The sequence below is a fragment of the Marmota monax genome, unplaced genomic scaffold, assembly GCF_021218885.2.
Source record: "Marmota monax isolate L192 unplaced genomic scaffold, Marmota_monax_Labrador192_F-V1.1 WCK01_AAM20220418_F8-fsc00036, whole genome shotgun sequence".
Lineage (NCBI taxonomy): Eukaryota > Metazoa > Chordata > Mammalia > Rodentia > Sciuridae > Marmota > Marmota monax.
The window spans coordinates 380664-393732 of record NW_026694491.1 but is presented as its reverse complement, the minus strand read 5'-3'; the positions used below and the strand labels follow the sequence as shown (position 1 = coordinate 393732).

The window sequence follows — 13069 nt, the reverse complement described above, 5'->3', positions numbered from 1 at the left end:
AGCAGATCTCAGATCTCTCAATCACATGGTCTAATGGCATCTGTGTGCCACACCTTGAGAGAATCTGCTCTGTTAATGAGGAGCAAATAAATGTCCCCTAGATGGTTGTGGCTTGGGGTTTGCATTCACCCTACTCAAGTGCAAGTGCTCCTCCAGAGACCACATCCATGCTAGTGCCCGGCTGAGAACAGTTTCACAGCTCCCACAAGGAGAATAAAAGTCACGAAGTGGTGGCTGGGAGCCTGTCTGCAGTGCCAGACTTCAGAAAAGCAGAGGACTTTTAAATGTTTCATAAACTTCACTGTGGGTGCCTGCTCTGGCTGAGAGCCCATTAATAAGCCTGGGTGGCGGAGGGGCAGGTGTCGTGCTGGTTACTATAACATTACCTGGGGAAGGATCACTCGGAGAGAGCCACAGGCAAGCTGGAGAGAAGCAGGAGGGGCCGGAGCCCAACCACAGATGCTGCTGCCCGTCTGGGGACCCCTTGTAGGCTGGAGCCCACGTTAGCTTCTCCAGCTGCAGCTAGGGAGGGAGAGAGGCTGCGCTCAGTTTGAGTGGCTGCCTGAGACAGCGGCCACAGGCTGCTGCTGAGCTTGTAGCTTTTGCAAGGAGCTGAATTCCTAGCTAGAAACCCCTGGGCCTCCTTTTTTTTTTTTAATTGTGGAGGGAGAGGAGAGGGTTGTCTCTGCTCGGAGAATCTGGGTTGGCTTTCATCTTCTTTTTTGATTTTAAGTAGTTCCCTCTATGAGAACTGACTTCCAGGTGTTCATCAAGTGAAACAGTGCTCCGTACGCTAGAAATGAGAAAGAATGACAGTTTCTGAGACTGACTATTATTAACGGCTCATAGGTGCCCCCGCAATTCAAAATGCCTTTTAAAGTATTTGATACCTTCAAAGAAAAAATTTTGAAACCTGGAAAGGAAGGAGTGAAGAATGCTGTGGGAGATTCGCTGGGGATTTTACAAAGGTAAAGTTTGAATGTAAACTTTAGGTTTATTTCTGAGTAGCATCACAGTGCCAACTTTGTATCATGTTTATAAACCACATTTTAATGAGGAGGAGATGGGTCAGATTTGATGGCTTCTGGACCCCTCTTCTAGAATCAATATTCTGTGCCAGAAAGGGAGTGTGGGAGATGCATGAAAAGTATTGGGTTGAATTAGGAAATATCAAGACAAGTATTGTTTATCCAGCAGGATTAGCACTTACTGGTAATGGTAATGTTACATATGGTATGTTTGGCATTGAATTAGGGAGACAATATTTCGTGTTAATTCAGTGGTAATAACAATTGTAAATTATGCTTTGAGCTGAAATACATTGTTTTCCACTTTGGTTTTCACTATACATGAAAATTAAATATTTATGATTTTGTTAGCTTGTTATAGAAAATATGTAAAGTGGTTCCTGATTGTATAGTTTTCAAAGAGAAAGACAGTTACACAGTAGTTTGAAGAAGGTCACTTAAAAGATTTAATATTCATTAAAGCAGAAGATCTTACATGTAGCAGTGGGAAATGTTCAGTACTATCATATAACTGAATGAGATTTTAGTCCATACCCAAAGTAAATATTTTTAAAGGAAAATATATTATTATTGGCAGGAGCATTTTCCATAAGTGGGTGAATTGATGTGACATTTTAATTTGTTAAATTTTATGGATGTAGTAAATGTCATCTCAGGTTTTATAGATGAATTAATCAGTAGTCCTTATGTGTAAAGTAGAATGACTCCTTCATCTCTTTGATATAAGTATATGTGAGAAGTACCCTTTATAAGCTTTTTATGTGTTTGAGTAATTATTTCTAATCCTGGTGAAGGAAAATGTCACTGGGCATTTCCTTTTAACTTTTCTATGTTCTCTCTTAAATTTAAAAACTTTTACATTTAAAGGATTATTTCTCAGCAACCTATTTCTGAGATTGTATGTTTTGTGTTTTATAACATACATGCTCCTGTTGGAGTTAAATATTTCACTGTATCACTCTTGATGAGCTTTGGTAAGAAGAGAATGACGTTGGGTTCATTAGACTTTAGTAATTAAAAACAAAAAGACTTTGATCAGCTATGCAGAATTATCACATAGAGGTGAAAACCTCGCTCAGTGACTGCACCACAAACCAATCAAATATAGAAGATGATTATAATAACATTTTTTAAAAGAGTGCTTTATCCTTCTGTTGAACACTCCCCAGGTAACATCTTATTGTGTGGCTTTCACTTGATTAGAAATGCAAAAAGAAGGCACAATGGCTTAATTGGCTTATTCAAACAATGACAAAGGAATCTGGCAGAGTCAGGAATAAAAACCATGATTTGCCAAACAAACCCCCAAAACAAAAATATTTAGTAATTTTCTTTTGAAACTGCAGTTTAATTGTTTTTCTTTGAAGTTTAATTACTTTTTTAAATAGGAGATTTACCTAAGCACTGGTTTTACTATGTTTGTTTAGATAATACACACCAAGATCTCTGTTTACCAAATAGATTTGCTTAGGGATATAACAAAATTAGTAATTTCCAAGTTGTGTGACCTCAGCCCAAAATCGAGCTATGTGTCTAGGCTCTTTGAGCAGTTTCCTCTGAATTGCATCACAGGACAATAAAAGAAGTGACTAGCAAAATGCTTGAGGCAGAGAAGGCACTGAACACTAAATGAAGGCTAGATATTGTCTTTGCTGTAGTAATTATGGAATGACTTTAGAGAAAAACAAAGCTGAACCAGAATCTTTTCTTTCAGTAATCTCTAGGTAGAAATTATCAGCTGAGGAAGGAAAATTAGACATTACTTAACTGACCATCCAAGTTGATCCTCAGTTCTAGTGGTATTTTAGCAGAACACCACAATTCGCTGTACCCTGCATTTGGTGTGAATTTTAAGTCTTTAAGATAATTACATGCAAAGTGCCCTGCCAAGTGGGATTTTCCACTTTACCTCTTTGATTTTCACATAAGATCAGTTGACAGAATCCAATGTTCAAAACAAACAAATCACCACCACCACCACCACCAACAACAACAACATCAGCAACAACAACAACAACAAAAACCCAAAAAGAACTGTTTCCTGATTTGTATGGGGTGATTACAGTCAGGCATTGTTAGCTTTCCTGGAGAAAAGTCATTGATAAGAAGCAGTTGAACAAGGAATCAGCTAAAGGCCCAGTAATAGTTCAGAAGTATAGGATAATATTCCAAAGTGTAGTATTAGAATACATAGATGACACAGAAGGCATTGAACCTGGAAATGAATGCCCATAAATGGACTTGCAGGTTTGTTCAACTTCAATGACAATATGGATAAATTTTGATTGCTTATGTGTGAAAAATAATAATGGCAAAAACATAGCATAATACAGACACTGTAATCCATTTAATTCTGTTAAAAACCCACAAAGACAGGACTATTATAATTTTATAGATGAGGAAACCAAGATACAGAGAGGTTAAGTAACTTGTGCAAGGTCACGGGGCTTGTAAACCGCAGAGCTGGGTTTCAAACCAGATGTTCTATGCCCATATTTTTGTTTTTAGTTTATTTTTCATTGACAAATAATAATTGCATATATTTATGGAATAGAGTGATAATTTGATACAATGTTAAATGATGAAATCAGGACAATTAGCATTTCCATCTCCTTAAACATTTTTAATGTCTTTGTATTAGAGTCTTTGAATTCCTCTCCTCTAGCTCTTAAAAAAACATACATATATATATGTGTGTGTGTGTATATATATATATATATATATATATATATATATATATATATATATATATATATATATATATATATTTGTTGTTGTTGTTGTAGATGGACACAATACCTTCATTTTATTTATTTATTTTTGTATGGTGCTGAGGATCAAACCCAGTGCCTCACACGTGCCAGGCAAGTGCTCTACCACTGAGCCATAACCCCAGCCCTCTCGCCTCTAATTCTTTATAAATATGTACTAAGTTGTTGTAAACTGTGACCCCCTACTGTGCTGTAGAATACTAGAATTGATTCCTCCTATCTAATGTATTTTGGTACTGGTTATCCAACTCTATTTCCCCTTTCCCTTCCCTTCCTAGCTTCTAGTGACTATTGTTCTCCCCTGTACTTCTGTGAAATCAATTTCAAGCTTCTGCATATGAGTGACATCATGTGGCATTCGTCTTTTGGTGCCTGGTTCGTTTATTTATAATGTCTTCCAGTTCCATCCACATTGCTGCAAATATCTATGCCTGTATTCTTCATTTCCATCATACTACCTCTCTAATCAAGTGTCTTTCCTCTTTCCATTTTGAGATTAAATTACTTGTTTAGGTTCAGGGAGTTACTTGGACTGCATTATAGCAGCCACTGCTAAACCTGGTGGGCTTTTCTTCTAATTGAAGAAACATTACCATTGAAGCCTTTCCTCAAGGAAGGCCAAGATGGAGTCTGATCTCTTTAAAGTATGATGGTCTTCCCTTTAAAGAGATGGAGCTAGTCCTCACATTGTGTTGGCCCTCCGCATTCAGCAGTTGTGTGTTAAAACCTCCCCATGGTTTCCCACTTCACTCTGACTTAAAGCCAGTGTCCTTTTATCTGGTCTGTAGGACTTTGAGAAGTCTCTGACTTCATCTCTGACAGTCTTTTCCTGCTTCGCTCCACTTTGTACTCATTTTTCCTCACTCTTATTGAAACTCCCCACACCCGTGTCTGATTGGGAACCTGTGTATAGCCTTCATCTCTGACACCATGGTTACTTCATTGCTGAGTCTGCTGCTGTCGCCACTGGGTGGCTAAGGACAGAATTGGCTAACCTCAACTGGCCAAGTCAGCCTGTCCATGTGTTGTGTAGTATCTCTTTCAAGTGGACACTGTGTGGCCTATGTTGCTGTGCAACCTAAAGATCTCACACTTTATGTCCATTCTTACTGGTTGATCCACGTGTTTCTTCCCCAGAACTCCTTCTCAGTCTTCCAATATTACCCTTTATAGACTCTGTCGTGCCAGCTAAGCCATCACCACTGCCTACGAATCCACACCTATAATTATCTTGTAATGTTTCCCTTTCTATACAAAATAGATGGTCAGGTGACTGCTCAAAACTCTACCTGTTGGAAAGATGTCTCTTTATGGCTTTCTTTAAAGGCTACCCCTGAGTGGGGTTTTCATGCAGCAGCAGTCCATTTTAACTGGTTCTGACTTACCAAACTGATCATCTGTGAACACACTCAGTTTTTTTTTCTTTTCACTTCGTCATTTGGTCAAAGGTGTGAACTGATGGAGAGTCATTGGTACAGAGTCATTGGTGCAAGAGTTAAAGGTCACCTGGGAGTCTATACCCTCTGACGTAGGCTTTGTGATGCTCTATTGCCCTGCTTGTGTTTGACCCCAGATGTACCACTTCCATTTTGTAATGTGCATTATGACTTGGTAGGTTTGACGGTACCTAGCTCATGATAGGTAGTTTTGGCAACATGATCTTTTGATAGTCTATGGTCAGATGCTCCAACTTTACCAGGGTTCAGTAACATGCCAGGAGTTATGTTTTGTATGTTGGGTATTGCTCTACTATAGATGGCATGGCCTTGTTCCAGAATTTATGCTATGTTTCTTCTATTAGGTTTTACCAGAAACCTCAAGTGGTGTTTTTTCCTATACAGATTCCTGTATACCAGAAGTATGCTAGATAGCATGGCCCTAGTGGCAAGATTGCTCTTACTTCAGCCTGGACATGCTGAGGAACACTTTCTTTTTTTTTGGGTACCGGGGATTGAACTCAGGGACACGTGACCACTGAGCCACATCCCAGCCCTATTTTGTATTTTATTTAGAGACAGGGTCTCACTGAGTTGCTTAGTACCTTGCTATTATTGAGACTGACTTTGAACTTGTGATCCTCCTGCCTCAGCCTCCCGAGCTGCTGGGATTATAGGCTTGTGCCACTGTGCCCAGCCAGGAACACTTTCTTGCTTTTGGATCTCATTAATAAAAACTAGCAGCCTTTAATGTCACGGAACAAATGGGTTACAATATTATTTCTTTCTTTTTTTTTTTTTTACAATATTATTTCTAAATGTTGGAAATAATTAGTTATTTCTAAATTTACTGCTTCCCAAACTCAAGTATACCAAGTATCATGCTTCCATCTTAGTGGTGGAAAGTACAAAGAGCAGTGACTTTTCCTTTACTTTATTTCTTAAAAATTTTTTTATATATATATTTTTAGTTATAGACGGACATAATACCTTTATTTTTATGTGGTGCTGAGGATTGAACCCAGTGCCTCACACATGCTAGGCAAGGGTTCTACCTCTGGGCCACAACCCTAAACCCAACTTTTCCTTTACTTTGGAGGAAATGACCCAAACCATTAGGCTTCTCTCTGGAACTTGTTTTTTTACTGAGACATCAAGAGACTTGTTACTTTTTGCTTATGAGGTCTAAACAACATGTTGGTCACCATAGATCAGTGTGATGTTCTGCAAAAGGTCCAGAAGATCTCTCTGACTATAATAGAGAACAATACCATGAATATATATAAGCATTATTCATAATAATGCTGGTATAAACTTCTGATTCTCTTTCATAATGAATATGAAAAGAATGCACTACACGAGATCTAGAGAGGCAAGCTATATACCGAAGTTTGTGGTAGTCCACTATCATCCGCCATGATAAATTTTTTTTGTAGGAGACAGACTGGTGAATTAAATGGAAATATAATGAGGACTACCACTTCTTGCAACCTTTAAGCTTCTAAAACTTAAGCTAATCTCTGTCATTCTGTCTAATGTGACCCTGTTTTTGATTTATCATCTCACCCAGCGATGGCAGTTTCAAGGATTTCCCTTTGGCTTTTTGTACTACAACAGCTCTTATTAAGTTAAGGAACCAATATAAGGTTCCCCCCCACACACACACAAATGCTAAGTGCCTCCATTCTAATTATGTATGTGTAAATTATACCTGGGGAAATGACCCCTGGGTAGGTCCTTGGACTAAGTGAACACACTTTGATATAGACTTGGGCCAGGCCCATTTATTGCTTAACCCTTATGAACCCCATTCTAACAAGAGGGACATGATGGTGCTGTGGACCCCGGATTACCAACATCAACTTGCCCCTTTACCCAACAGTCTTAAAAAAAAAAATCAAGGTATTCCTTTTTATCCACTATATGTTTTCCAATGGCTATAGATTTCTTTGGGGAAAGGGCTGAGAGAACCCTTCTACATGCCCTTCTGTGGATTACAGTTTTCCTTTGTCATGGAGACCCAGTTTCTTCAATCAATGAATTCTGGTCTAGAACCTCAGCAAGACAGTGTGACTTTCCATTGGTATAACCAACCTTAGCCTATATCTCCTACTTCAATTCTTGAAACTTTTCTCATTATATATAAGCAACATCCTTGTTGGCTGCTCATTTATTTTGTCCTAAGAGCATCATGTCATCTGTGAGATTCCACTGGATCAGGATCCCAATTGTCACTGCACATCTGCTGCCCTTGCCTAGGATAGTGAAGTGCCTCTACTGGCCTCTTGTGTTCCAGGATCCTATTAACTCAGTTGCCACTAGTTTTACCATGAAACCCATCTTGCGGAAGACAGCAGCCTCTGATCTACCCAGTGTGGCTGGTGCCCCATCACCACAACATTCCTTATTATCTTAGTAAAGGGAGTATCAAGCCGAGTAGATCATGACCTGATTTCATTGTGTCCCCACTTCAGGTGTTCACTTAAAGGGGGAAGTCACTGACAGTCAAATCTACTTTGAGATGTGGTCATCTCATTTATGGAGCCACAGGAAACCCTCAAGTTATTTTTTAAATAATGTTATAGCGGCTATAGCCTGTATTTCTGAGCAAAATGCAATAATGACTAGAAATCAGTATGCAATTGCATTTCAAAAAGTAATCAGATTCTCTTGATGTGTATTTTGTTTATGCTTTTAGGAGCCACATTAGCAAGTTACTAGATCCATTTTTCTAGCCTTTGCCAGGATGTTAAATTTTGTGTCATGGGACAATCAATGCTTCCAGATTAGTTTCCCAGGGATGCTGTAACAAGGTGCCACAAACTGGGTGTCTTAAAACATGAGAAATTTATTTTCTCAGAATTCTGGAGGTTCAAAGTCCAAAATCAAGGTATTTACAGGGAAATGCTCTCTCTGAAGGAGATATCATCCTTGCCTCTTCCTACTTTCTGAGATTGCTGGTAATCCTTGACATTTCTTGACTTGTAGATGTGTCAATCAAATCCCCATCTTTTTTTTTTTAATAAAAAAGAACAAATAAAAAGTTTTTTTATTTGTTCTTTTTTAGTTATACATGACAGTAGGATATAATATGTACTTCTGTGAAGTGTCTGTTCAGTTCCTTTGTCCATTGACTTATTGGGTTATTTTTGTGTGTGTGTTTGTGTTTAGTTTTTTGAATTCTTTATATATCCTGGAGATTAATGCACTATCTGAGGTGCAAGTGCGAAGATTTTTTCCCATTCTGTAGGCACTCGCTTCATGTTCTTGCAAATCCCTGTTTTTATTGTTACATGGACTTCTCTCCTATGTCTCTGTGTCTGTGCTCAAATTCCTCTCTTCTTACAGGGACACCAGTCATTCTAATCTAGTGCAACCTCATTTTAATAAGATTATATCCACAAAGATTACATTTCCAAATAAGGTCCAAGTCACAGATATTATGGGTTAGGATCTCAACATATCTTTTTGGAGGACATGATTTAATCTGCTTCTCCATATTAACAAACTATCCTGCTATGGTTTTGAATGTGTCCCTGAAGTCTTCAGGTGTTAAAATATAATCCTCATTGTGAGGTATTAAGAGGGTATAAATTTAATCTGACTATGGTATTTAGTCTTTCAGAGGTGTTCACTATAAATAAAGTCCTTAGTGTGGAGCCAGGTGGCTTTATAAGAAGAGGGAGAGAGACCAGACAGAGAATGATCAGGTGGCTTTATAAGAAGAGGGAGAGAGACCAGACAGAGAATGATCAGGTGGATTTATAAGAAGAGGGAGAGAGACCAGACAGAGAGATATACAGACATGAATGCACATTCCCTATGTCTTGCAATGTGATGTCTTGGACTTTGCCAGTAGAAGACCATCATCTGATGTGACCCCTTGACCTTGGACCTCCAGAACCAGAAGCTTAACTAAACCTCTTTCTTTATAGCTCAGACATTTTGTGGTATCATGTTATTGGCAATAGAAAACAGACTAAGACATTTCCATTATCCAACTGTACTACTTCACCTCTCCCAAATCCAGTACATTCAGAATTCAGTCCCAGGCATACGTTCCAGCTTCTAAAATGTCAGTCACATCCTCCTCTGATCCATGGTAATTGGTCTGATGGCTAGAAGGGAAGGTGGAAAATAGATCCTGAAGAGCTCCAGAAGCTATGAATAGTCCACCTTCTCCTCCAGTGACCTGCTCACAGTCCTCATTGCCAGCCAGCTAGTGAGCATCAAACTGAGATCTCATTTTGGAGTCTGTTTCCAAGGACTCCTCACCTAAGGGTTTAGTGCAAGAATCAAGATCCAGGATCTCTGAGCTTTTAAACCCTCATCCTTTCTTCTAGCCTGGGGGAGGACACACACACACACACACACACGCATGTATGCATATACACAGATTAAACCCAGGACCTTGTTCATGCTAAGTACATGCTCTATTACTAAGTTACACCCCAGTCCTAACTTTCTGTTTTTAAGTCTTGCTCAAGCTCACCATCCTTCTGCTTCAGCTTCCTAAGTAGCTGGGATTATAGACATTCATCAAGTGCCTTTTTTTTTTTTGAGATGGTGTCTCCCTGTGTTGCCTAGGCTGATCTCAAACTCCTAGCCTCCAGTGATCCTCCTGCCTCAGTCACCTGAGTAGCTGGAACTATAGATGTGTGTCACCATGACTGTCTCTATTTTCTTGACTAAAGTTTATTTTTGGCTTCTCCCAACTTTTCCCAGATATTTTTATAATAACCAAATTCTGAAGTACTTCTTAAAGCTTAGTGCAATGGCCATAGGTTCAATACAGAAGGAGTGAAGCACGTCCTAGTGTATTTTGACATAGATATATTTTATATATTAACAAACAGAAATAGTCTGCACCTCTACAAAGAAGTATGTTATATTGAAGTTGTCAATTGTAATCAACACAGCCCACTTTAGCTAAAGTGGTATGCAGTTTAGGAGAGCTTGTTAGGAAACACTCAAGACTCCCTGGGAGGACCAGTCTGGATGCTCTACTTCCAGGAAAAAAAAAAAAAAAAGCAGAAAGCATATTATATATCATCCCACTGGATTGTTCTGGGTAAAATTCAGCTGCCTCCACTGGCAGCTCTTAAGTACTGATTATACTTATGATTTATTTCAGAAATTCAGCCACAGCAGTCATGGAGTTGCTTCTACTATTGCATTTACCGCCATTTGCATTGCTATTTCTCCTGCACACTGTATCCTCTTGTTCCTTCTTTCCACATCTGAAACTCACGCAAGCATTTCTGATTGATAGAGTCCACCTCTTTTTTTTTTTTTTTTTTTTTTTTGCACTGGGGACTGAACCCAGAGGTGCTTAACAACTGAACCACATCCCTATCCCTTTTTAATTTAAGGACTAAGTTCTTAAGTTCTAAGTTGCTGAAGCTGACTTTGAACTCACAATCCTCCTGCCTTAGTCTCCCAAACTGCTGGGATTACAAGTGTTCACCACCATGCCTGGCCAGAGTTCACCTCTTAATTCTGCACTTCAATTCAAGAAATCTAGGAAAAGTAATTTTATCTCTGTTGTTCAGGCAAGATTTCATATCTCAAGATGAAGTTAAAACATTGGAGAGGGGCTTGGGATATGGCTCAAGTGGTAGCGTGCTCACCTGGCATGCGTGAGGCACTGGATTTGATCCTCAGCACCACATAAAAATAAAATAAAGATATTGTGTTCACCTAAAAAACTAAAAGATAAACATTAAAAAAAACATTGGAGAGCTACAAATGATGATTGTCTACTACATAGTTTTCTCTTCATCTAATTTGGTAGAAATTAGTTTTAAATATAAGTTAAGAAGCTTAGTTGTTTTATTATATAATATTTTATTTTTTAAAAATTTATTTTTATAGAATACATTTTCTCATTAGCAATTCCCACAGTAGAAAAATAATTTATCATTTATAGTTTTATATTTGTAGACAGATTAATTAATTAGGACAAGTAAAACACATCTCTACTCATGAATTAATAGCCTTTCCCTTTGTCCATTATTCCTCAAGACAAACACAGAAGCATGATCCTATATTGATTATAATAAAGGTGAATTGTCTTTAAGAGATTCAAAATTAAAAGGGGGAAAGTTCATATGTAAAGTTTGGTTATACTGGGAGTCTTGTAAGCTAGGAGACACCCCCTTGACGCACCAGAATGCAGAATTCAGTCTCATAGTTTCTTGGATATTCATTTCCTCTCAAACCTTCTGCTCAACAATTAGATTCCAGAATAACCATGTGATTAGGAGAAGGTTTGTCCCCCAGTGGACTTATCTCATATTTCTTCCTTATTGTGTGCTGAATGGCATGATGGAGCAGAGGTGAAGAGGCACACAGTTCTGAAGGTTGGCACTTCCACAGCATAGCAGCAGCTTTGCAGATTCCCATATCATGACTGTCGAAAGCTCAGCAAAGGTTAAAGTGCCAAAAGACCTGCCTTGACAGCTTTCTGCAATGCATCCCCATGAACATAGTAATAACAACTTGTCCAAGGCTCCTGTGACTCTGGAGAGTGAGGGTTGCAGCCAGAGTAGTCCATTGCAGAGCAAGGATTCAAATATGCAGCTGGAAGCTGGCCCAGGAGCAGAACACAGGCAACCTTCTTGCTAGTCCAGTGGAGAGATGCAGCCTTGGAACCAGAATGGTGGCTTGAAGACAGGTGAATGTGCTGTGTTCCACACTGCCCTAGGATGTGGGTCGGTCCTGGAGAAAAGCTGAAACATGAGTAGGTCTGGCCCCTGGGGTCTGGATGAATAGAGCTGGACCTCTTTGAGCCACTGCAGAGAACACTTGGTCTCCAAGAGAACTGCCATCTTGCTCTTGAGCAAAATCTTAGTTTTAACTATAAGAAGAACAACAGTGCAAGTATAATATGAAATGGGAATTCAGTTCAGTGTAGGGGTGACTAGAGGGAGTGGTGAGGACTGTGGTAAATGGGAATGCCAATTATTCCATGAGAGTGTGGATCTAATAATTCCAGGTCTTCACATTTTTCAGAAGAAGGTAAAAATTCCAGGTTAAACACCACACACACACACACACACACACACACACACAAACAACACCACACACACACACACACAAACAACACCACACACACACACACAGCCCTCCTGAATTTTCAACTGGCAATTTAATCCAAATTAGAAAAAAAACCCTTACTCATACATCATATAATATAAACAAAACATGTCTGTGGGCCAGATGTGGCTATAGAGCTGTCGGTTTGTCACCTATGAATTTTGGAAATAAAAAACACAAACCAAGAGACTAAGTCTTTTTCTCTGCTGTCCATCTTATCCTTCCCTGCTGAGGCAAGGAGCACCAACTCTTTTTACATGAGGGGACAGGAAAGATTACCAGGAGGAAAACAAGACCAGCATAGGCTAATGCTCCAAAATCTGCAAAACTGCACTGGGTGTGAGGCTGGACCTTAATGTAATAGGATTGGTGCCCTTATGAGAGGAGGAAATTTGGATTACAAGAGACACTGAAGATGCATGTGCATAGAAGAAAGGCCATCTGAGTGGGAAGGCGGCCATTTGCAAGCCAAGGTTGGGGGCCTGTTTTAGTCAGCTTCTGTTTTGCTGTGACCAAAATATCTGACAAGAGCAACTTAGAAGAGGGAAAGTTTATTTGGGGCTAGCAATTTCAGAGTCTCAGTCCACTGAGGTGAGGAAGAGCATCATGGTGGAAGGGCCCAGTGGAGGAAAACTCCTCACCATATGGTGGGGTCAGGAAGCAGGGGGTGGAGGAACCTAAACTTAAATATAGTATATAATATACAATAAAAAGTAATGATAAGAATAATAAAGTT

At 39.2% G+C, this 13069-nt stretch overlaps 1 protein-coding gene across 1 annotated transcript in view; it reads left to right on the top strand.

Moving 5' to 3' along the window:
• The first annotated feature begins 617 nt into the window (after positions 1–617).
• The window catches only part of Slc17a8 (solute carrier family 17 member 8), a 47862-nt gene continuing 35410 nt past the window's right edge, over positions 618–13069 (top strand). The window contains exon 1 of the mRNA XM_046419361.2: positions 618–968. Coding sequence (XP_046275317.1) covers positions 868–968 — 101 coding nt within the window. The 5' untranslated portion in view covers positions 618–867. The remainder of the gene's footprint in view (positions 969–13069) is intronic.